Source organism: Vespa crabro, chromosome 8 (assembly GCF_910589235.1).
Source record: "Vespa crabro chromosome 8, iyVesCrab1.2, whole genome shotgun sequence".
Lineage (NCBI taxonomy): Eukaryota > Metazoa > Arthropoda > Insecta > Hymenoptera > Vespidae > Vespa > Vespa crabro.
The window spans coordinates 2,041,460-2,065,595 of record NC_060962.1 but is presented as its reverse complement, the minus strand read 5'-3'; the positions used below and the strand labels follow the sequence as shown (position 1 = coordinate 2,065,595).

At 33.6% G+C, this 24,136-nt stretch overlaps 1 protein-coding gene across 1 annotated transcript in view; it reads left to right on the top strand.

The window, feature by feature from the left end:
* The first annotated feature begins 5,351 nt into the window (after window positions 1-5,351).
* Window positions 5,352-24,136, top strand: part of LOC124426092 — a 32,727-nt gene continuing 13,942 nt past the window's right edge. The window contains exon 1 of the mRNA XM_046967375.1: window positions 5,352-5,505. Within this exon, the coding sequence (XP_046823331.1) occupies window positions 5,489-5,505 (17 nt within the window). The 5' untranslated portion in view covers window positions 5,352-5,488. The remainder of the gene's footprint in view (window positions 5,506-24,136) is intronic.

Below are 24,136 nucleotides of genomic sequence, written 5' to 3'. Positions count from 1 at the left end.
AAATCATGTAAATCTTGTAATGAGTATATGTGTCATAGAGAATACAAACATCTATGTTTCATCGAAAATTGATTGAAAAAGTATAAGGTATACACACACATAAAAAGAAATAGTGGAAGAAAAGAAAATCGATGCTTTTAATATTAAAGATTCTATTACAGTACTCTCTCTCTCTTTCTCTCTCTCTCTCTCTCTCTCTCTCTCTATCTCTATCTCTATCTATCTATCTCTCTCATTGCTCTGGTTTCTTAGTTAACGCAGGGAGAGAAGAGCATACTATAAGATAAAGTAGGGTCAAGACCGCTTTGATTATACTCACGGCATTTTGTAAGGGTCCTTGTACCAAAGCGGATATCCCGTGGGGTTTTGTCTTCCATCGGGGATAGAATTTTCGGATGGTAGTGGGTTCACTCGGAAATTCGCTGGCTCAACCGTTTCTTCCAAAAGGGCCGAAACTTGTCGTGCGTATTCCTCAGTACCAGCTGACCTTTCTAATCTATTAAATAATGAAATATAATAAGGCATTATGCTGTCTTTTCTTATGTTTTTTTTTTTTATAAAGATCATATCAATATTATTCGTATGTTTAATTTCATAATTTTATCATTTTATTATGTAGATATATATAACAATACATTTTAATAATACCGTAATATTGTATCTACTAACTTGTGAACCATTTGTCTCGTAAATTCTGATTTTGTCGGTGTTTTTAAATCAATATTTTTCACATTATGATCTGCATTATTACTTTTTTCAATCGCATTTTCTTGAAGTCCATAAAAATTCCCGAAATGCACGGCTGCATCTCGTGGGATTTTTAAAGAGGATAACTTTTGAGTGTTAGACTTCGCATTTCCTGTTAGTGTCATTCTTTTCGGAGGACTAGATATCGTCGGTTTCTTTAAATTCCTTAAACGATAAAATTATTGGATTAATTTTAACAATACATCCGACGACTTGATATTTTTTAAATAATTAATTTCTTGAATGCATAATTTTCTTGATTCGATTATCCTATTTATTATTTTTCACACGTAACATTACGAAATCAATATGTTACTATTATTTATCGTTATTATCAAAGTACGTAAGCATAAGTTTTTTGAGAAAAGCATAAGTAATTTGAGAAAAAAAGTGATGTTCATATTCTACAGAAAACGTTAAAATACTACTAGATGATTTCTAATATTACGATGCAGCGAAATATGTATATATAAAAACCTCGTTTTATAGCTGAAAATAATATACGAATGAAATTTTAATCTGAAAAAAATAAAAGAACATGTGTCTTTTATGATTTAAGTGGATATTGTAAAATGGTAGGACTGATAAATAAACCGTTTTCTGTATGTTGAAGTATTTACACGACACTTTGACGTTTAGTTAATGACCTGTCTCTTGGAAAGTCAACGAGAGCCAACGACTTTACCGTGAATAGTAATAGCATCGTATTACTCGAGCTTGATTTCTTCTACATGATATTACATATATAAACTGACGCCTGCTACTTAGCGATGTTATTTAATTAAAAATAAAAAAAATTAAAGGAAGAGAGAAAATGAAAAAAAAGCAGCTTCGTTATAATCTTAAGAAATGATAAAATGATCATTACTTTTCGCTTTTATTTAGAATGGGAAACGTTCCAGAAGTTTTCAGACTCTCGGACTTGAGAGATTTCTTACTTATACTTCGAGCAACTTTCGTTACAGATTTTATTTCAACTTTCTTCATAGTTTTCCGTGCAATTTTATTTCCTTTGCTTTCTTTTGATTTACGTTCCATCGTCGATTGAATTACTTGACAATTTATTTTCTATTTATTCTTATGTTTTTAAGATGATATACAACGTTCTTTCATATAAATCGATTTTACTCTTAGAGTATTTCGCTCGTATTTTTCGAATGATTTCAGACTAACTTCAGACAAACAGGAAAAATCATCGATATAACGCATGAAGTTGGTTCCCTAAAATGAAAATGACAAACCGCGAGCGTTTTAACGAAATTAATCGGTTAGAGAGCATATGATCGCAACCATTTTAACGAAATTACATTGGTAAAGATGGGATACTCGTTCTCATCCTTTCTTCTTCTACACATATTTTCGCACGATTTTTGCTGCCACCCTTTCGCGTATCCCTTTGGCTTTTTATAAATCAAAAAAGATTTTTATTACCATAGTTTACTTCGAATAAAATATTTTTTTTTATAAAATTGGCCTTTGTATTTTATTATGCAATTCATTTTTCGGGAAATCATATATACATACACACATACACACACATATTAATATGTATATATATATATTTATATTTAATGAATATATATATATATTTGCATTTATTTGAACTATATATATAATTTTATTGCATTCTTATCCACTTTTATACGTAGATTCTTTTTTTCCGTTAAGAAAAAAGAGAATGAAGATGAGAGAGAGAGAGAGAGAGAGAGAGAGAGAGAGAGAGAGGAAACGTTGCTGCGAAGAGTTTAGCAAGAGAAATACGAATACGAGAGGAAGGATATAGTAGGTGCATTTTTATTTACGATCGAAGACGGCTTAGTCGCCGGCGGCGGCTCGGAACCATGCAACAAAAGCGAATAAAACGTATCGTCTTTTTTCTCGTGCCCGATATGCAAATGTATGAATTCCTTCTCATACGTGTACGTGTGCTATGAAAAATATAATACTGGTCCACGAAATGGACTTGCAAAATTATTTATCACCCGCTGTGTTGAGGGATAAGAAAAATTTTTATTCACATTGCTGGCTTTGTTTATTTTTTATATCACGACTATGGAGAGAGTTGGATATACATAGAAAAAGAAAGAGATACAGTGACCTGTAAATTTTTGTGTATATATTACATGGATATTTAATCGCGAATAAACAAAATTATATCGAAAGTGATAATAAAAGTTAATTACAAGATAGTCATTCATTAGTTTAAATCAATCTGACTCTTTGATTTGATGATTTTATACGAAACTTTTATTAAGATGAATGTTGATTTTGAGGATTCCCTTTTTCTTTCTTTTTAATAATAATAATGTAATAATAATAGCATAATTTTACCAAGCGATTATGCATATATGGGATTTCTTATAGAACAAGTTCGTAACGTTAGCCAAAAGATATATTTTTAAAATTTCAAGAAATGAATGCATGTTCCCATATGTACGCTATTTTTATTCAGTAATTTCTAGACTGACAGGAATAGATGTAAGATGATTTTTTTTCTAACTTCAGTAACTGAAAGTTATACTCGTTTTCCTGTTAGTAAAGTTTAATTACTCGATGGAGGCTGCCGAGGATCGTTGGTATAAAATCTTACGAGTAATAAAAGTCGACGGGGGTTTCGAAAAGTGATTAGGCAATCAGTAGTTGGGCTATGGTACTCTGGTAGGATACGAACTTCGTCGAGGGTGGTCCTTTGATCATTCTGGCATTTCTCGGTCGGGTACTTTTCTATATGTACAAGAGCACCTTTTATAACAACTCTACATGTCGAAGTACACGATATTATATGAGTAATTTCGAATTTTCTAATACTACATTGATTGTAATCTTTTTCTATCATTTAACGAACATTTTATTTTTTTTTCTTTTTTTTATGTATATAATTTGTATAAAATTCACAAGTAAGCGACTTTATTTACAAAACTTATACCAATTTATACCAGTGGTTTTGTTGCATATTTGTAAAATAGTTTACAAATTATCGTATAGTAATTATACAGTATGTTAGAACAAGAATGGAAAGCATGTGTGCTTATCGAAATTATTATTCTGATTTCCATTTTGAAAAATGAAATTCGTAAAATAGTAAATAATATTCTAATAACTCTCGAAACTTATTATCACAATGTTTATGTTCGACTTTACGCTTCGAGCTTCCAACTTAACTTTCTCGCTCTTATTATATTATACCAGAGAATGTACATATTCCTTATTTAGTCGATTGATTTGTACAAAATCATGAAGCACTTTCTTGACTCTATCCTATTAATTAATAATCCAAATTAAAAATAATAAAATACAATTATTACAAAGAAACGATATTTTTCATAAATATAATTACGGTCTTCTATTCTTAATCTAAACATGCATCAAATTATTCTCGTTACGTTTTTATTAATATTTAGAACATTTAATACAGGGTATCAAACACGAATGCCTACATATTATGAAAGAAACGAAAAGTACACATAAATGGCTCCTTTTTTAAAATATTATTTCTTAACGTTTCGTGACTTATCAAGTATATTTCAATAGGGTCCATTTACATTTGATCGCTACTTGCCGTTTGTGTCCGTTATTTCTGATATGTGTTGTCGATTCTATCGGATCGTTAGGTCAAAGCTATCTGCTTGGATCTCCGATGGAAGTAAAGACGCATATAAGGGAGATACTAGGATCGGTGGATTGGAGTAAACACATGGATATCGTTATAGCTAGATGCATACAGTATAATACCTACGCGTTTCTATGATGCCATGGCATTCCTGACTCGGTCACAGGTGTACATATGTACATAGATACACTTCGTTTTAACGCATATACGGACACATCACTGTGGGAATCGCTCGGCTGTTCTTTCGTATATCGCGAACCACCTTGCATTGGTTACCAACGAACAGGTAACTTGGCCTCCTTAGCTTTGCAAGTCATAATATCTGATGGAAAAGAAGAGAAACGAAGTTAGAAGACAGTAGGGGGTAGATGAAAAAAGCCAATAGATTTTTGTCTAACCTTTGTAACGGGAGTGTGAATTTCTTCAAACTGAAAGATTGTAAATGCATAACCTTATTTATAGATTCCTTCGTTATTTTATTATATCGAATATTTTGTCAAATTTTTTTTGTTTTTATTTGTTTTCGTAGATAAATTTATAATTCTATCAATCTTTTTTTAAGATTGGTAGTAATCAATAATAAGTGATTATATTTATTACTTTTGCAATCATGTAGAAATGAATACTCATAATTATTTAGAAATTTTACGAGAGATAAATATCTTTTTATATAGAGATAAGAATCTCTTTATATAGACATCTCTTTAAATGATTCATCATAAATATTTGAAATATCAATATTTTACTATGGACAATTTCATTCCTAAATTATTAATAATATCATTGATTTGTTATTTTATGAGATGAAAATGTAAAGAAGTAAGATATTAAAGAAAGCTAGAGATAGTAAGGGTCAATAGGAGCCGTCTTTTCGAATATCTTTTTCGCCTGTGTTCGGCGGCGTTCGATTAAATTCGGTAACGTTCGGTGGTACTCGGTGGGGTTCGGTGTCTCTCTTAACTCGTGCTCACGGACGTTCAGCTCAGTCGTCGACGCGCGTTTCTTTCGTAAACATTAAGTGTCATGCTTTTCGTGTGTTCCTTGTCTTCGCTTCTACGAGCTTGAATCAAGAGGGAGGATCGTACATCAGTGAGATATCGCTTGTCTCTTATCTACATTATCACAAAAAGGATGTTCGGAACTGCGAGGTTAGAGAAAAATTATATATATATTTTTTTATTTTATAATTTATTTTCAAAGACATTTGTATAATGTGTTTTTAATTTATTATATTATTAATAAGAAATTAATGAAAATATTGCAGAACAGTTAAAATTCATTCGTTTAATATTAATGTATAATAAATTTCCGAGAAATTTCGAAGAAGGAGAAGAATCGTATTCGTCTTTCAACGTTTCTAAGAGCTCACGTTTGATGAGTCACAAGCATCGTGTGTAAACAACGAATTCCCATCGTTTTTAATATTTCTTTTTACCTTTGTCCCAATACGTTATAATAAATGTATATAAATATATATAAAAATGTTAAGGTATGAAGGAACAAATGACCAGCATCGATGTGACTTATTTCATATTAAGAAAAGAAAAAAAACAATTGTAATATTATATGTAGATTAGATTTGATTATCAATGATTTTTTTTAATTTTATCACTTGATAACTTAATAAACATTTTCGAATTAGCATAAGAATCGTAGGATCGTTTGTAACATTTCTAACGCATTGCAATTACGTTGGAGTTGCGTGTAATGCGAATAAATTGCACTGAACGCTCGAGTAGCATTTCCCTCTGTGCTTTCAATGATTTTCGCTGGAGAACGTTCTCGTCCGTTCAGCGGTATTATGCCGTTTCGAATGGCTATGCGTTTTAACCAATTTGACATAAATGGCTGCACCTCTATGAACCATGTATTTACCGCATAATTTTACGATGTTATATATACTCTTTGAGAAATCAACGACGTATATTACAGTTCATTTGTTTAGTTTAATAAACAGCATTAAAAGAGAAGTCATTGATCCACAAATAAATAAATTCGTTTTTTGTAGACACTTGAGTTAAGAAAGTAAACTATGTTAAAACGTATCTTATTAATTAAAATTGTCAACAATTTATAAATCGTTTCGATTAACTTTTGAATTATTCTTTAAATCGAGCCAATGTGTTACACGTAATAGTTCTGATTAAAATTTTTAATAACAAAATATCTCAACCATTATACTTTATCGTACATTCTCGCGGTTTCATTGTTCCCTATATCAAATATCGAAAGTCGATAATCGTCCTCCACTACGTTCATCGCTAGTCTCTTTCATATGCGAGTCCATGTAGAATCCTTCGACGATACTCTTGCTTCGCAATTAAAACGTTACAGGTCATTAATTTAACGATCGTTATGACAAACGTAATGATGATTGTATATTATTAATCGATATAATATAGATGTTTTCTTAAGAACGATCGTTAATTACGTGAATACCCGCAAGGATCTGCCAGTTTAATAGAACATTTCTAAGACAACTCAGATAATACTGAGATGCAAGGTATTTAAATATCTCATACAAACGATCTATAGAGTAGCTCATACTAAACAGGAAATTAAAGGAAAATTTGTAAAATAAAACTACAAAGTTAGATCGGTAAATTTTAATATTTTATAAATAATGAATTTTAATTTAATTTATTTTAATTTAAATTCTAGTAAATCCTAAATTTTTTATTAATTATTATATTTAAAATCTTTGTACGAGAGGATAATATTGGTTTATTGTAAGAAGATACAAGATTCTTGATTAAATTACGTGTTCCTTATATATCAAACACAATTAGTATTATCAATTAACAATAATAACTAGAATGTAAAGAATATAAAGTACTTCTGCTCGATGGGATCACTCGAGTTTATCCTTCTTTAAAATTTTGGACCTTTTTTATTTTTCCAGGTAATTTCTCTCTATCTGTTCCTTATAAGCTAAGTTCGAGAAAGCTAATGCAAATATTTACGAACAGAGCCTTCTCGATTGAATTTGTTGTACTGCGCGGCGAACGGCGCCGTAGTCTCTATCCCAGCACGGTCAATATTGACTCTGGCTCGAGCCAAAGCCCATCGTAATAAATTATTGACTTCATAGCAGCGATACGAGAGAGAGAGAGAGAGAGAGAGAGAGAGAGAATTTGAAAATTCTGCAGTGATCTGCATTAACCGTTAGGCTTCCTCGCCTAGCTTGAGCTACAAGAAGATAGTATTTGCCATGAGACATACACGGGGAACCATATGATACATAAATCACTCATGATTTATATATAATATATGTATTTATGTATATATAAATAATGCATATGCATATGTATTAAATTTTTCTTCAACTATCACGTATGAAAGAGACGAGATGTAAATATCGACGAATGACATACTTCAATAAATTATCTTGAATAATATTAACGTGCAAACGAACGTATTGGACAACATCTGATCTCTTTCTTATTACGTTCCTTATCTGGTGGTACTCTACGAGCAATGTTTATTTTATCTTGTTTGAATTTCTCATGAAATCTAATAGGTCGTGTTGTTTAATTTTTAAAAGATATACTTGCATAGATTGAATGTTATATTATCGTATCTTGTCATGTTAAATAGAAATGTAAATAGTATTATCTATCATATAAGAGAGTATAGATAAAGATGGGTATTTGATTTTACTAAATAGAGAAAAGAAATCGGGTAATTGCTTTTAAATTCGTTTAAAATCGCCGGTGATCGATAGCTCGTATCGTTTGATATCGTCCTGAAAAGGGAACAGGACGATCCATAGTTTATTCTTAGTCGAACTACTCACGTTGTATTTTTTATGGAGATATTTGCTCACGGCAAATTGGTCGTCATCGAATATTCATAACTTATATTTTTAATTTTTATTAAAATTCTTCTTATAAGTCTGTTACATTTTATTTTCTTCTTTGAAAGATTGTATTTTGTAAATTACATTTGTTTGAATTCCATATTTTTCATATAATTTTTTATATAATTTTTTAGAGAAGCGAATTAAGTGGAAATTAAATCCATTTGATATATGAAGATTATTCAAGAAAATTCCTTCTAATTATTTTGGCAGCAATATTATATTAAACGATGTCTAAATGAATTTGTAATTTCATATTTGCAGCGAAAACGAAATATAGTCGGGAATTATATTAAAATCGAAATGAAACCGAATCCCTTTTCTAAGTAAAAGATCAAAGAGATACCGAGACATTCAAGTTAATTAAACTTTATGGACTAAAAATCCAAGTGAAACGCATATCAAAGCATATCATTTCACGATCCTGACGTTTTATACGCAAAATAAATTTATATTATAGTGGATTAAATCAGAAAAAAATTATTTATTATTGAAAAAATACCGAAAAGAAGTCGCATGAGAAGTGTAGACGATGTATGTAACCGAGTAAATGTCAAAATCAGCTGTTCATGTGACACAGAAGCTATATTGGACGAAAGTTGTCGTTCCAAGATCGAATATGTATTAATCGAATATATATATATATATATATATATATATATATATATATATATTGTATACATAGATAACTACATAGATGATTACACGCATACATCTTGAAAGTGAATGGAAACAAGAGAAAGAAGAAAAGGAAGCGAAAAAATGTCGATGAGGAAGAAGAAGCAACACAGAAAGAAAGAATAACTCAATGACTAAAGCAAGGTGTATTCCGGTATACTGACGATAAATTTACCAGAATATATCGTAATTTAGCATCATGGCTTCTCAAAGAGAGATGCTCTGTTCGGTGTTTTCCGTCGGTCCCTTCGGTACTCGATATTTCGCTCGTCGAAGGGGTCGCCCACGCATCAGCGCGCATTCACACGTATGTACTTTCGCCAAGTTCTTCTTTTTTCTTATCTTTTTTTCTTCTACTCTGCGTTCTACCGATCTTCATCTAGAAAAGGCTGAAAAAAAATATTCAGGAAGAAGGAACAATCGCGTCGTTATATAGGGTGATTAAGCTACAGTACATATTTTTTTGCTTTCTTACTGTTATCGGTATTTTAATCGCGAAACTCTCGAGCGTTATCGAGTGTAAAAATGTATGTATAGCGAAGACAAATAAATTGCGTTAAAGGGTCCGATAACGAGTATTAGATTCTTAGAAAATTCGTCTAGAAAAAAGAAAACAAAAAATATTAACATTCGATTTTATATTCCGCGAAAGAAAGAATAAACTTTATTATTATTACTTTTTGTCTCGATCACAAAAAAGAAAGTTGTCATAATGTTGGTAATTTGACGGTCATGTCGATTGTGACCCTCACTCGTTAAAATAGGAAGGGTTGAAAAGAGTTTGCAACGAAGTAACATAGATCCGTGAGTTGAGAAAGGGTAGGTTGCTGAATAAGAGAGTAAAAGAAGTAGACGGTTAGGGGTCAAACGGGAAATCGCGGCGCGAGAGTGCGTGCCGAGTGCACGTAATCGTTCCTCTTTTCCTTTCAATATATGCCGAGAATACGGCTTGGCCCTCTGTGATTTCGTGGCTTTGCTATAGCCGTTCTTTTATTATTTATTATTAGCCTTTATATAGCCTCTGCTCGAGTGCTTCTCTCGTGTCGAGATTCTGCTGCTCCTTTCGTTACACGAATACCTTAGTACGTATCTTACATCGGTTCTCTTTAAATTGCAGTAGCGTTCAACTATAATTACGACGATGCATTGCAGAATGATCTTCGTTATTCTTTGAATATTTTTAAAAGAAATTGTGTTTATAAAATAAAACGAATTATTGAACTTTTAAGGAAATATATTTTTATTTAGAAAGATACATATTTTTTTTTTATTTTTCTCACGTCCGATTATTAAAATAACGAAATTTTCCAACACGTTTAAATGATTATTTTAAAGTACTGACACCTTTCTTTGATAGATTTTTATATTTACCTGCAGATTCAAGGATTACGCCCCTTTAAACTGTAAGACTCTTCTATAAAATATGTCCTTATAAGACTGACGACCGTCGTTATAGTATGCATACTTACGCTATAGGCATAGACCGTTCCATTTTGAAAATAAATAGTGTGAAAAGGTGGAGCGGATGGATGGTTGGCTAGACGCGTGTCAAGTGTTCGTAACGAGACAGAGCGAGCTTTATTGCCTCCGTTGCAACTTGGTTCCCCCTCTTCTCTCTTCCTCTCTTTTTCTCTGTCTGTCTCTTTCTCACGTACACGCTCTGCATTTCCTGTATTATACTTTACAAGTGTAACCGTAGCACGACACATGTGACAGCCCTTGTTAAATCCCTGAGGATAAACGGGTACGCGTCAAAGCAAGATGGACGCATTTACGTGAATATATGCTTTCGCCCCTTTCAAACATTTACTCCGACAACGAAGCCGTGCTTCGCATGCATAGTCCACCCCTCCTTATTGTCGGTACTCACGTCTATCTTCTTCTCTGTAGAATTCGATCCTTTGTACTTGTAGAAAAATGATTGCTGATTTAAATTATATAACGAAGAGATCAACAAGCGAATATTGGTTGTACAATAGCGTTAAGAATCATACTTTATTTATAACAATGTAATCAATCATTATAATATAGTATTAATATAATTATTAGGATTTATTTTTTAATAATGATAAACATTTTATTATTTTTATATTATATTTAATTGACAAAAAATAATATGTTATATTTTTAAGATAAAATAAAAATATTTATAGAAGGTGACAGGGTTGATAAAAAACGCGCGATGCATTATTTTCTTCTCAAATAGATAAATACGAGCATGGGCGATGTCGACTCGTTGCATAAGTAGACACGTAAATGGTCTTATCGTACTACGATGTACGAGAGCGAACGCGTGAATCGGCACGTGAGCAATATCGTACTTTATCTTGCTTCTGAACAACCCCTTACAACCCCTACCATTGGTAGCGCATTTTTCGATCGATTGAAACGCGTCGATTTTAATGGAATATTTATATCGGAAAGTGTTTCGATTGCAAATAAATAATAATTTTGCAATATCGAAGTTTTATGATGAGGAAATTTATATATCTGTTCAATTATTTTTTAACGCATTCTCAGTTATATATATATGCCTGCACTTTTTGTAGTTGTTTTAGAAAAATTAATTTAAATATTCGTTTATATAAATTGTTATTGGTTTTTTAAAACGCATATTTCATATAATAGGAAAATATAACGGGATTCAAAGAGAAGAAGAGCAAAGTTTTCGCTAATGAATTCGAACTATTCAATGAGCAACCATAAAGAATATTTCCTGGCGCTATAAAATGTCAGGAAGTTAATAAAAACGAGTTAGATAGTAATTCGTGATGTTCGAAACGCTCGAGGCATGCCGATGAATGTAAGGAAGAACGGGCGGCTCACTCGAAAGAGAAATTACATCCCTCGCGATTCCTTCGTGCTCTTCCCCGTTGCTTCTCATCTCATACAGGGACAAGCCTTTTCTTTCTCTCTTTCTTTCTCTTTCTCTCTCTCTCCCTTTTTCTCCTTTTTCTTCTTCTTTCTCCTTTTTTTCTTTCTTCTCGGGGTCTTCGGTACCACGCGGGAATCGCGTCGACTCGTAATTAGTGGCAATTAGCCCTCGGTTAAGTCAACCGTTCGACTCGATGGCGTAGGGACACGAGAAGAGAAAAAGAAAAAGACAGGAGAAAAAGATACCTACCTATATAAAGAAAGAGTGCGAGTGCACCGATGCAAATACAGAAATTTTCTTGGGCTACGGGACGGGACGAATCGTAAATAACAGAGCGAGTTCCAGCAAAAGGGATAGAGAAAGAAAGAGAAGTCACGTACGAAGAATAAGAAAGGATTCTTCGACTTGATATTACATTGCAAACAGCATATTTCCCTCTACTTTTTTCTTTTCTTTCTTTTTTCTTTTCTTTCTTTTTCTTTTTCATTTTTTGTTTCTTCGTTTTCGCTTTCCTTATTATTTTTCTCTATTATAGCTTCATAGAGTGATTTCCGTCCAATTTCCTCGAGTTTCATTATCCCAAAGCATCTTTCCTTAATTATATCGCTATCCGATGGAAGAAAGAATAATGAGAGACGCGTGCTCACTGGTTCGATGTCTCATTATGCAAGAAACACGTACTCTCGTTGTATTGAAGTGTCGTTTGGAAAGGTAGAAGAGGTTGCATACCACGATTACTTGCGTACTTATGTGGTTATATTATACCTTATACCAAGTGGTGCACGTGATTGCATCGCGATATGGGATTACCACATAGGTATATTATATAATTTATTAAAGAACTCACAAACGGAAGTCATAAAGGAATGTTTAATTACTAAATCTACTAGTTCTTACTAATAGAATTATTTTGAGACGTATGTACGAGTTATGATTATTTACAATCATATGTTCGATACGGTTCATTTTTTCAATCCAACTTATGATTAAATCGTTCAATGAATTAGTTCCGTAAGAATTCGCAGGAAGCGACCATGACTATTGAATATTCTTAAGTAACCGTATTTGAAATTCGAAGAATCACGATTTATGGTACGACGTAGTAACATCCTCTTTCTCGGATATAGTGACATAATAGGCAAACGTCCAGGCCGATGCACCGTTATACTGAATGGTCCGAGGTCAAAGAGCCGACGGCACAACGGCCACGACGAGGGCACAGAAGGTTCAGAAAGAGGTGGTGGAGGAGATGAAGAAGGATAAAGAGAAGTCGGGATATGCGTTTCAGAGTGCATCGGATATACTCGTTCGGCCAGTTCGCTCATGTATATTCGATGAGACCTAAAGCTCGGAGGAGGGAGGCGGAGGGGAGTAGTATACGAGCCACGAAACATCGCGAGGATAATCTTCGGATAACGATGAGAGACGCGAATTACGTACTTGAATCTCGATCATAAATTGGAACGAGCTCGAACGACTAAGAATCCGATCTCCCTTTACTTTCAAGCCAAATCGACTGTTAAATTTCATCGTCCATCGTTCACTCTCCGTTTCGATAGAAAATAAGTTTAGAAATGAGTTGAAAGTATCAATTTGTGGAGTTCTTTTATCTTTAAACGATATTTCCATCATTTATTAATATCAGGTCATATAAAATTTATGAATCGATCATTCCTTTTTAAAAATGAACAAACTCTATTAAAGTGCTATCAACGATATATTTATAATGATAACATCAATGTCAGTGAGTTAATAAGAATGCTTTGAGATGATGGAAAATGAATAGTCGGATAATTTGATTACCCGTTTGAAACCAATTTCGATAAACAGCATTCAACAATCGATAAAAAGAATATTGAGAGAAGGAATGTATTAGTATGCGTGTGCGTGTGTGTGTGTGTATGCGCGCGCGCATGTTCATAAACGTAACATTTTGGTGAATGTCGTTCGTAAGCAATTGAAACAATACTTCACGACCGCTTTTGATTGATGTTTACGTTGGGGTGATATTTAAACCTTGGTCATTGACACTGACCCAATAAGTGTCAATGAGTTGTTCCTCACTTACCGACGGGCACGCGATCGTATTTGAAATGAGAGTACGCGTGCATGCACTTCAATTGTATTACTCTCTACTTTAAAACTTATATCTTGAGTGTCTCTTTTCTTCTATTCTTTGAAGCAGTTTTAATTGTTTCGTTATATTTTAATCGACTGGATTATTCACTGATATTGCGAGACGAAGAAAAGAGTGGAATATAGTCATTAAAAATCTAATGTATTTTCTATGGTCTACTTGTATATCGTTCGTTAATATGCCAACATAGCGCGGAAGCAAGCCGATATCTGTGAGAAGATCAACATATCTTCCGCATGTTTCATGAGATCCGATACGTCCACAGAGCGAAACGTATCCGTTAGTTATCTTGTTGATTCTCGCGATCTATTTTCTCGCGGTTTTGTTATAAACTTTTTTATAATTCTCTATTTAATTCTTTGATAATTATTCTTATGATTTAATTGAATGATGTACGATACTGTCATAGTAATCGAGTATATTATAAACAGTAAATATGAATTAATATTTATGATGCAAAAAAAGAAAATGTCCAATTATGTGAAAATGATTTTATTAATTAATATTTATCATTTATCATCAGCGAGTATATCAGCGGGCTTTTTATACTTAAAAGAAAATCCAAACGAAAGGTCGGTGATCCAAATCCTATTATTTAAATTGGAAGCAATTATTAAAGCGCACTAATTTAGTGTCAAATTCTATATACGAAATTAATACCGTTGAAATTTGCTGAGCGTATTATCGAGATGAGATAGAGACAGTTAATGCTGGCAGCTGTCCATTTTCCCAGCAACCGCTCACGTTATAATACCATATTCATTTATCTCCATTTTGGTAACTATAAATATGGAAATTAGCAATAAAGATAATAATTATCGTATTATAAAAATTCGCTTATCATACAAAGATATGCGCTCGCATATATTTGATAAATTATTCGTATGATTAAAATTTTTTTCGTTATTATGTTTTAACGATGATTTTCTCATATTTTTCGAAACATATAGAAACGTAATATTTCTTCGAAGATTCCTCGTCAACAAGAGAAGGGTCTGTTTAGTATCGAGATGTCCAGGATATCTCGATCGATCGATTGAGAGAATGTGAAAGAGGGTGGCACATTCTCCTGGGAACAGATGTTTAGTGGATGAGAGACTCGATAAAGCTTCCGAAGGGGAAATAACCTTCCAGAGAATTATTGCTTCTTAAATTTAACTTTGCGTTGTTATTTATATACATCGAGTTTAACCTTGAAATATAAAGTCATTATCAATACGAATGTGTTGGAAACGAATTTGAAAAATAGTGATTTATTAAATTTGTTTTAAAAAGTGAAAAGATTGGCTTTTCACGGACGTCTAAACATTCTCTCATAGGCACCCTTTTGAAGACAGCTACCTAAGAAAATTGAATTTATTACGTGTGTATCAAATATTCGGGTAGACAGATACGCGGATAAGAAAATGAAATTATTTTGGAATATACAACAGACAAAAATGAAAGATAAAAAATGAAAGATATGATAAAATATCGAAAGAACGAATGATGATTTTTTTTCTTGATAGATTTAATTTTTTCTAAATATGTGTAATAAATGGTTTTAGCTCTTGTATATGTGTGTGCATTCATGCGTTAACTTCTAATAATGTTTATATGAAGTTGATTCATATAAGAGAAACGATAAGGACAACCATGCTCTTGGAGCGAGTTGTTTATTTTGAAGGTATGTTTGAATTCCAGGAAGTATCGGCTAATACTTATTAATTTAGCGTTAATTAATCATTAAAAATAATAAACCAACAATAAAGATACAATTTAAGTTTAAGTATTCGCCGTACTTATGCGCAATTGCCAACGAATCCTTTTAATCTGTAAGTGATTAAGCAATTAAGATCCATTACTTCAGGAATATTACTGAATATTCGTAGAAAATTAAGTAAAGATTATACATTGGAAAATTATCAAGGAAATAATAGAAATTTACTTGGCCTCGTAAATAATGATATTCAAAATCGACGTTATAGGAAATAATGGTTGTGTCAGAAGAGTTTTAGATTTTCAATCGTGAATTATAAAAGTTTTATCATTAGCTACGGAAGGAGTCAAGGGTAAATTCTTGAATTTCCTACAAAAGAGCAAATGAAAGTCGAAGGGAGGAAACCGAACGACGGTCTCACAAAACTCGTCCGAGTAACTCCGGTAGTTTGTCAGCGTTCGAATATCCCCTTTTTCTGCAGCATCCCAAAGCACGGCTCTTCTCGATATATACGATTGGTAACCCGAGAAAAAAGCAATTCCATTTAATGCGATCGTTTTTCATCGTTGTCAAGGCGAACGTAATGGCGGACTCAAAAAAACTGGTATCATTTCCTCCATGCAATTTTGTGAACGGCCAAAGTATAACGATGCGATCACAACATCGATGAGTTCTCACCACATAGTCATTTACGTGCGTACACATACACGCAAATCTTGTTATTCCATGGAACCGTTAGCAAGAACGTGTTGGCGTATTCACAAGATACAAATTAAACGCCCATATGAATGTTCTCTCTGTTATTAACGTGCTAAACGACACGAGATATAACGGTCTCGTTACGCTTTCGAAACACTTCAAAAGTAACAGATACTCGAAAATTTTGTTATATATTATTAAACGAGCAGTTTTTCTATATTTATATATTTGTCAATTTTATCTTAAAAACGATTTTAAGGATCGTAAGATCGTCTGTTCATGAAATGATATGAATCTATTGTTTTCAAGTGTGGAAAAGCGACTTAGCTCGATTTTGCAAAGATTCATTTAGATGATGAAATAATCAAATGAAATTAACAAAAGTTTGAAAAAAATTAGGGGCGAATAAAAAAAATAAAGAATGAAGCAGTTAAACTCGAGAAATTTTCAAACGATTTGATACAATATTTTCAATAATATCAATTTGAAAATAAGACTAAATAAAAATTGAAATTTTTTGTTTAAGACGAAGAATGTCGAGACGATATCAGGGAATTTCTATAACGTCAGATTTAAATGAGATGAAATGTAAGAAGAATCCCGAGGATGCGGAAAGGGGGTTGGAACTCGGCACTATAGAAATTCCATCTCGCGAAATAAACGTAACTCCATGCCTCGGCTTCTTTCTGTCGTCTCGAATTTCATCTTACCCTTGTATATCACTTTTTACCAACATGATTTATCGAGCAAAAAGAAACGTTATTCGCAAACGGCGAAACTCTTTCAGGTAGATAAGAGATAGTGGTTTGCTAAAAGAAAAATGGAGTATGGACGATGGTGGATATTCTCTTTCTGTCTGACTCTCTCTCTCTCTCTCTCTCTCTCTCTCTCTCTATCTATCTATCTATCTATCTATCTATCTATCTATCTTCCTCCTCCTTTTTTTACTTTAATTGTCCTCCTTCTATGTTCGACTTTAATTATCATTAAGGTGAACATCGTAAATTATAAAAAGATACGTTTGACGAAATCATTTATCTAGATACACGCGAGACACCCTTGTAGATACTTATCATCGAAGAGCTTTAGAAATAGACAACGTTGGACTGTTCATCGTGTCTCAGAATCTGCTTTAAGAAAAAGCTAGATGAACCACTGTATATCTAATCGAAGAATGCATCTATACGACATAGTTACATGATCGAACTCGTTGTTACTTAAACGATAAACGACGATTAACGACAAGAAACAAGGAAGATCATAATTATTGGACATGTTCGACTAACGATCAAACATTCACTTTCATTTGTTAGCGAACAACAGTCTCGACATAGGAAATTAATTATAATCAAATCGTACGCCATTAATCTTTTTTTTCTTCCGCGATATAAACGAACAATCTAATAAAAGAAATATAGAAAGTAGATTGATAGATGTGAGACAATTATATAAAGAAATAGTGTATAAATTACAATATTAACTTGAGTGAGCATTTATACTAAATAAAAAATATACGATAAAATATCTTTAGTAATAGAATTTTAACAATTCCAATTTTTATGTTTTTGCTCATCGTAGATGTATAATATTAGAATGAGAAATCTGTAACATTATACTCGTTTTACTTAGGAACTTGTGAAACAAGTATCGACAGAAATAAGAGAGAGTATAGAAACGTGATTAGATACGAACTGCGAAAATAATCTATCAATAAGTATGTAAATTAATCTCTTGAATCTATTAAAACAATGATATCGTCGTAAACGATAAAAATAAAAATGAATAAACAATCGATTTTATTAATTTCTCGACGATAATACCAATACTTTAATTCTCGCATTTCGTTTCATTTTATTTCATAGCTTTGGATTTTATGCAACATCAAATATGAAATACATTTTTACAAGTGTAACGTACAATTTTTTTCTTTTCTCTTCTTTTTTATTTTTAAGCGAGTTCAAAAGGCAAACGAGCACGAAGCCCGAATATTCAAGGAAGATAAAAAAATTTCAAGATCGTCTGTTCGATGGGTATGTTATCCAATTATCGGTGATAACGACGTTTCTCTTTTGTATTCACCAATCTTTCTCCCCTCCTTTTTTCTTCCAAATATATCTTCTGCACTGATGCGTAACGTGTAATCAGAGTTTACTGCCGAAGACGTATAATGACAGGGTTAGGCCTAGCACGCGGAATTAACGATCTGGGAATGGAGCTTTGGGCGTAGCTCTCTGGCTTTTCGCTCGCGTAATTAGCTTTTCACGTAGATATATTCAAGAGAACTTTATACATTGTATATGTATATGTATGAGAGAAGAGAAGTTGTACGGTAAATTTTGGACTAAGTTTTGTTTTCAAAAGTACAGAGTTGTTTGAGTTAATTTCTTTTAATTGCTTTAGATGTGGAGTTTTTATATATTTTTCTATTTTAACTCTTTTCTTCTTGCAATTAATCTTCTTTCTTTTTATAATTTATTTTATTTATTTCTTTTTAGTTACTTTTTCATTTTTTTCAAGCATTTAAAAGTAGCCAGAACAAATAAATCAAATAGAATTTTTACATTTATTATTTTCTACAAAATTAATTAGCTTATATAAAGCACATTAAATATATATATATATATATAGTGTTTATATATAGTACATGTAAATTATTACTGGTACAAATCGAAAATTTATATCATGGAACACACCGAGGGAAGAATTTCCGTACGGAATATTTCGGATGCTTAGCCGAAAGAACGGATAATGGTCTTTGTTAATCATGATTGGTTGGAAAGAGGGAGGTAGTTTCGACTGGTAGGGTCCATACGAGAAGAGTGAAGGGCCGCAGGCTTTACGTCGAAGTTCTTCATTGCTTCCTTTTTTCGACGTAGTGGTTGAATGGAGCATGGTGTTGTAGGTCCTAAGATAGGAAGGTGAAGGGAGCGAAAAGGAGGCAAAGGGGATCCTTGAGACAAATGGTGGAGGCGGGGAAAAAGGGAAGTAGAGAAAAAAAATGCCTAGCGGATGTTTCGGACGCGGCTGGCTGCTTTACGTTCAACCTTCTTATTCTCTTTCTCTTTCTCTCTCTCTTCTTTCTCTTTCCTTCTTTCTTTCTTTATTTCTCTTTTTCTTCTTTCTATCTTTCTTTGCTTTGTTATCTCTTTCTTCTTCATCCTCTTCTCTCACTTTCTTTCCAACACTTTAGCTTCGCTTTATTCTTTGTTTTTCGCCCATTGTTTCCGTGCCTTCTTGCACGGATCGATTCTTTCGAATCTTCGAGACTTCGAAGATAAATCGAAGTTAGGAAAGTGTGAAAACAGAATTCCTAGACCATCCGTATAATAAGTTTCTCGATTTCCAATCGCGGCAATCTACTTACTAGTGCCATATCGTGTGGTTCAATACAATTAAATTCGTTGTTGGAAATCATCTCAACTTCGTTCGGTGGTAATAATAGAATAGGATGATCAATATAGGGATTAAGTACACAGACAGCATGGAGTAGAAATCCCAAAGGATCCCCTATTGCCTACATCTTTGAATGCAAACAGGTGTGTCCATTGTCACAACCCTCCTCGTGGTCCTCATTTTTACGTAAACTCGTGTCTTCCTTACCCCGCCCTCCTTCCTCTCCATTCTCTCTCTCTCTCTCTCTTTCTCTCTCTCTCTCTCTCTCTCTTTCTCTCTCTCTCTCTCTCTCTTTCTCTCTCTCTCTCTCTCTCTCTTTCTCTCTCTCTCTCTCTCTCTCTTTCTCTCATTCGACAACATTAATTTCAACCTGTCCTTTCGCACGAGCGAGGAGAAAACAGGTAGCTAGCACGTGCTACATCCAAAACCCGATAATCCTGATCGGATCGACCACCCTTCGTTTGGAACAACACATATAGACTACCTGTCTTTTTTTCTTTATTTTTTTTTAGGAACTGTAACATAGGATAAATTAACACGTTTAGAATGAATAATGGTTCATTAAAATCTACCGTCTTCATCGAGAAAGAACTTTTCAAATTTTTCTAATTGTCTTTCCCTTCCGATTACAAAAGAGTGAAAGGAAAAACATGAAGTGAAAAGAAAGACTTTTCTTCTCGTCAAATGCGAGTTCAGGAACGAAATTCTTTCTTGAAGAAGTTGGTCTCTGTCGGCGCGAACGGTAATTCAGTTTAGCGCAAGAGTCAATTTTTCGCAAGAGTCACGCGATCAATCACTCGACGACATCGGCATTCCGATGGATCGGTCGTCTGTTTCTTCTTTCTCTTCTTTTTTTCTTTATTTTGATTCTTAACGAACGGATTCCAAAGCAACAAACAAAACGATTGGAATCAACAAACAAGGTATAAAAGGCAGAAAGAGGGAGAGAGAGAGAGAAAGAGAGATAGAGAGAGAGAGAGAGAGAGAGAGATAGAGACAGAGAGAGAGAGACAGAGGGAGAGAGAATAACTACTGCGTGATCCTTTGTACAATGTTACTTCGTCCGACAAAAGAATGCATGAAAGTCCATCTCGCAGGGTCCATCCTCTTACCGATCTTGACAATGGAATTCCAAAGGAAGTTCTCCTTTCTTTCTGCGGCAGCTATCAATGGGCTGGCACCAATGGTCGTCGAACACTCTCTTGGCCGATGTGTTTCTTCTTGTTGTTTTAATCCTTCCGTGTGTATAGTTCGACGTGGCACAAGGAAAGGTAAGAAATAGAGAAGGAAGGGCTTTTGCTCGCTGAATCCTCTTTCAATGTCGTTATAATCCCAGCAGGAGCATTTGCATAACCTATAAAGCGGTATTATGTGTTGAGTAAAGTTTTCTCTCTCTCTTTCTCTCTCTCTCTCTCTCTTTCACATTGCGTACATTGTAAGTTGCGCTTCCGTATAGCTTCATTAGATCTATTTGGTATCGCCTATTGGGAGCCATTTTGTTTGGATTATAATTCTTCGCGTGTGCATAATGTTCATGGAACCTATGAGATTTATATTAATCTCGTTAGTATCTAGATAAATAACGTATTTTATCGCTCGGATTTGTTATTCATTCTTGGGTAATTTTTACAAAGATTATTGTAATTTTTTTTTCTTTTTTTTTTGTTTTTTCTTTTTTCTTTCTTTTTTTTTTTATATAAATCGTCTACATCAAGTTCGATTTAACATTTCAATCGGAGATAAGAAGATCAAAGATAAGAAAACAGAGTTGTTTCTTGTTTTTCCATGGAACTTCGATGGACTAGTCTGGCAAGCCTATTTTTCCAAAAGACCCGTTTTCTTTCACATCCGTTCGTTTTCGAGAAATTGACTTCTTTGGTACGATCATTCAGACGAACCTTATTCACGCTAAACTTTTCTACGTTTTCTTTTCTTTTATTCTATGTCTACGAAGCACCTGTCTGGAATATTTAGTTTCTAAACAAAGTCATGCAGGTCTTTGCTCGAAGAAATTCTCAATTATCATGTTTCGTGGGAGGGAGAAAAGACTTAGAAGAATCTTGTTAACAACGATAGCGTTAATTAGATATTATCTGACATTTATTGCTTCGTACTCGTTACGAACATTGAGATGACCGTGATTCCGGTTCTGGTATTATATAAATCAAGATATTCTTAATAAGAACGAACGTAAAATCGCGATAAAAACCGGAAATCGTAATTAGATGTCGCCACGATGATTATCGATTATGAAATTACTTAAGTAATTACAAAAAAGAGTAAGTGTGAGTGCTTATGTAAGGAAGATAGTGAGAGAGAGAGATAGAGACAGAGATAGGAGAGGAGAGAGAGAGAAAGAAAAAGAGAGAGGGAAAGAAAGAATGAGAGAGAAAGAAAGAGTGAGAGAGTGAAAGAGAGAGAGAGAGAGAGAGAGAGAGAGAGAGAGAGAGAGAGAGAGAGAGAGAGAGAAGTTCAAGAGCTTAGAATACTCGTCTTTAAAATTCTTCTCACATTTCTCGGAAAGTGCACGTTTCCCACAATGTTCCCCACCTCCTTCCTTCACTTTCAACATTCTCATCGAAACTTGGCGCCATTCTGCTTCGCGATCGCCGATAGACACGATCGAAGGACTTCGCATCGAGTCGTCTTCTCTTTACTTGGTTTGTAGCCTTCGAGACTTATATCGATGTTCATTTAGCCGTCGCGGAAATGTCTGAAGGAATAAAAAAATGACAGGCGTGGGAACGAGATTCGAAAGAGAGGAAAAGAAAGAAAAAGAAAGAGAAAGAGAGAGAGAGAGAGAGAGAGAGAGAAAGAGAGAGAAAATCTTCGTGTTCCTTCCTCATACGATCGGAGAACACGATTAATAGGATTCCGTTAAAACAGCCGTAAAGTCTCGTCACGTAGACCATGCATGCCTTAAGCTCGTTAATAGGACAGAGAATGCTAAAGAAAAAGAAAAAGAAAAAGAAAAAGAAAAAGAAAAAGAAAAAGAAAAAGAAAAAAAGATAGAACCTTGTTTTCGCATCTCTTGCGATTTACAACGCGATAGGCCTTGCGAACTGGCGAAGTCATTTAGAGTTAGTTCGCTTCTTTGCGTGTAATCTTATTGAAAAGATCGAAGATTTTCGCTCGACCACAAAATACTGACATGATTGCATGATGATTGCATGATGGATTGCATGATGATTGCATGATGATTGCGTATTCGACAGGATACTGAAACTGGACCAGATTGTTAGAGTTCCGAAACAGAAAAGAAACTAAATAATAAATTCGATAATTTTATTCTCGATAATTAATTCTACCTTGCTATTTTATACCTTTTCATCGAAATGATGGAAACGAAAGAGTAAAGGAGACGAAGTAGAGAGATGAAAACTTATGTCGAAAACGATAAGGACGATCCAATTACTCGAATGATAATTAAGAGATATTATTCATACAATAGATACTTGGAGGTGCAACTGTCGAGTGCGAGTTATATGTTTCTTATCTCTATAATTTATTCGGTATTCCTTGTAATTATCTTCTTCATATAGATATAGTAGTACTTTACGTATGAGTAAAACCAAAAGTGTAAAAAGTAAAGTGTAAAACCAGTGTAACATGGATTCGAGTATTCGATGGAATATTTTCTTAAACGAATTTAATATTAACTAATTGACTAGCATGAATCTTATGATGTTCATATAGGAATACGACATATGATATAGTAAATGTAAATAATGAACTTGTGGATACAAGTAACGAAACGTATACGTAACATTTATAAATAGAGAAGACATTTATAATATCTATTCGTTATAAGAAATGAACGTAAATTAAAGTACACTTGCACGTTCTTTGGCGTTCAGTCATGTCGTAAAAGCTAAGATAAATAGTTGGGATAGTATAGATACATGTTGTTCATCAATAAATAACAATCAAAGATCGTAAGTTACTTTCTTAAGTGAGCCGATAGGTGTTAAAAAGACGATTCTAAGAATCCGTAGCAGTATCCGTTAATCGCAAAGAGAAGACACTTCCTTAAAAGGGATTCGAACTGTGGTTGCAGCCAATTACGACGAGTGACGAGCGCTCTCTTTCAATGTCTCAAAGAATTCTTCGGAAAGCGGCGACACGAAGAAGGAAAAAGAGAAAAGGTTTAATGGAACGATTCCAAAATTAAGAATCAGCGGTACATTCCGATGCGTCTTTCTACGAGTGCGAATTACTTCACGAGCTCGTGACGTGCATCGTCTTGGCGCCATTAATAAACTAATTCGCTAAGTAACTATTAATTAGTTCGGTCGAGATGTACACACGGTAGGACGAGCTTCTGAAAGTTTCTTCCTTCACGGATGTCGTCGCTCCGATCCAATTAGCTAATTAATGTCTTGTGAATCCGGCTATATACTATACTAATTAGCTAGTTTATTGGTGCAGAAAAATAGAGA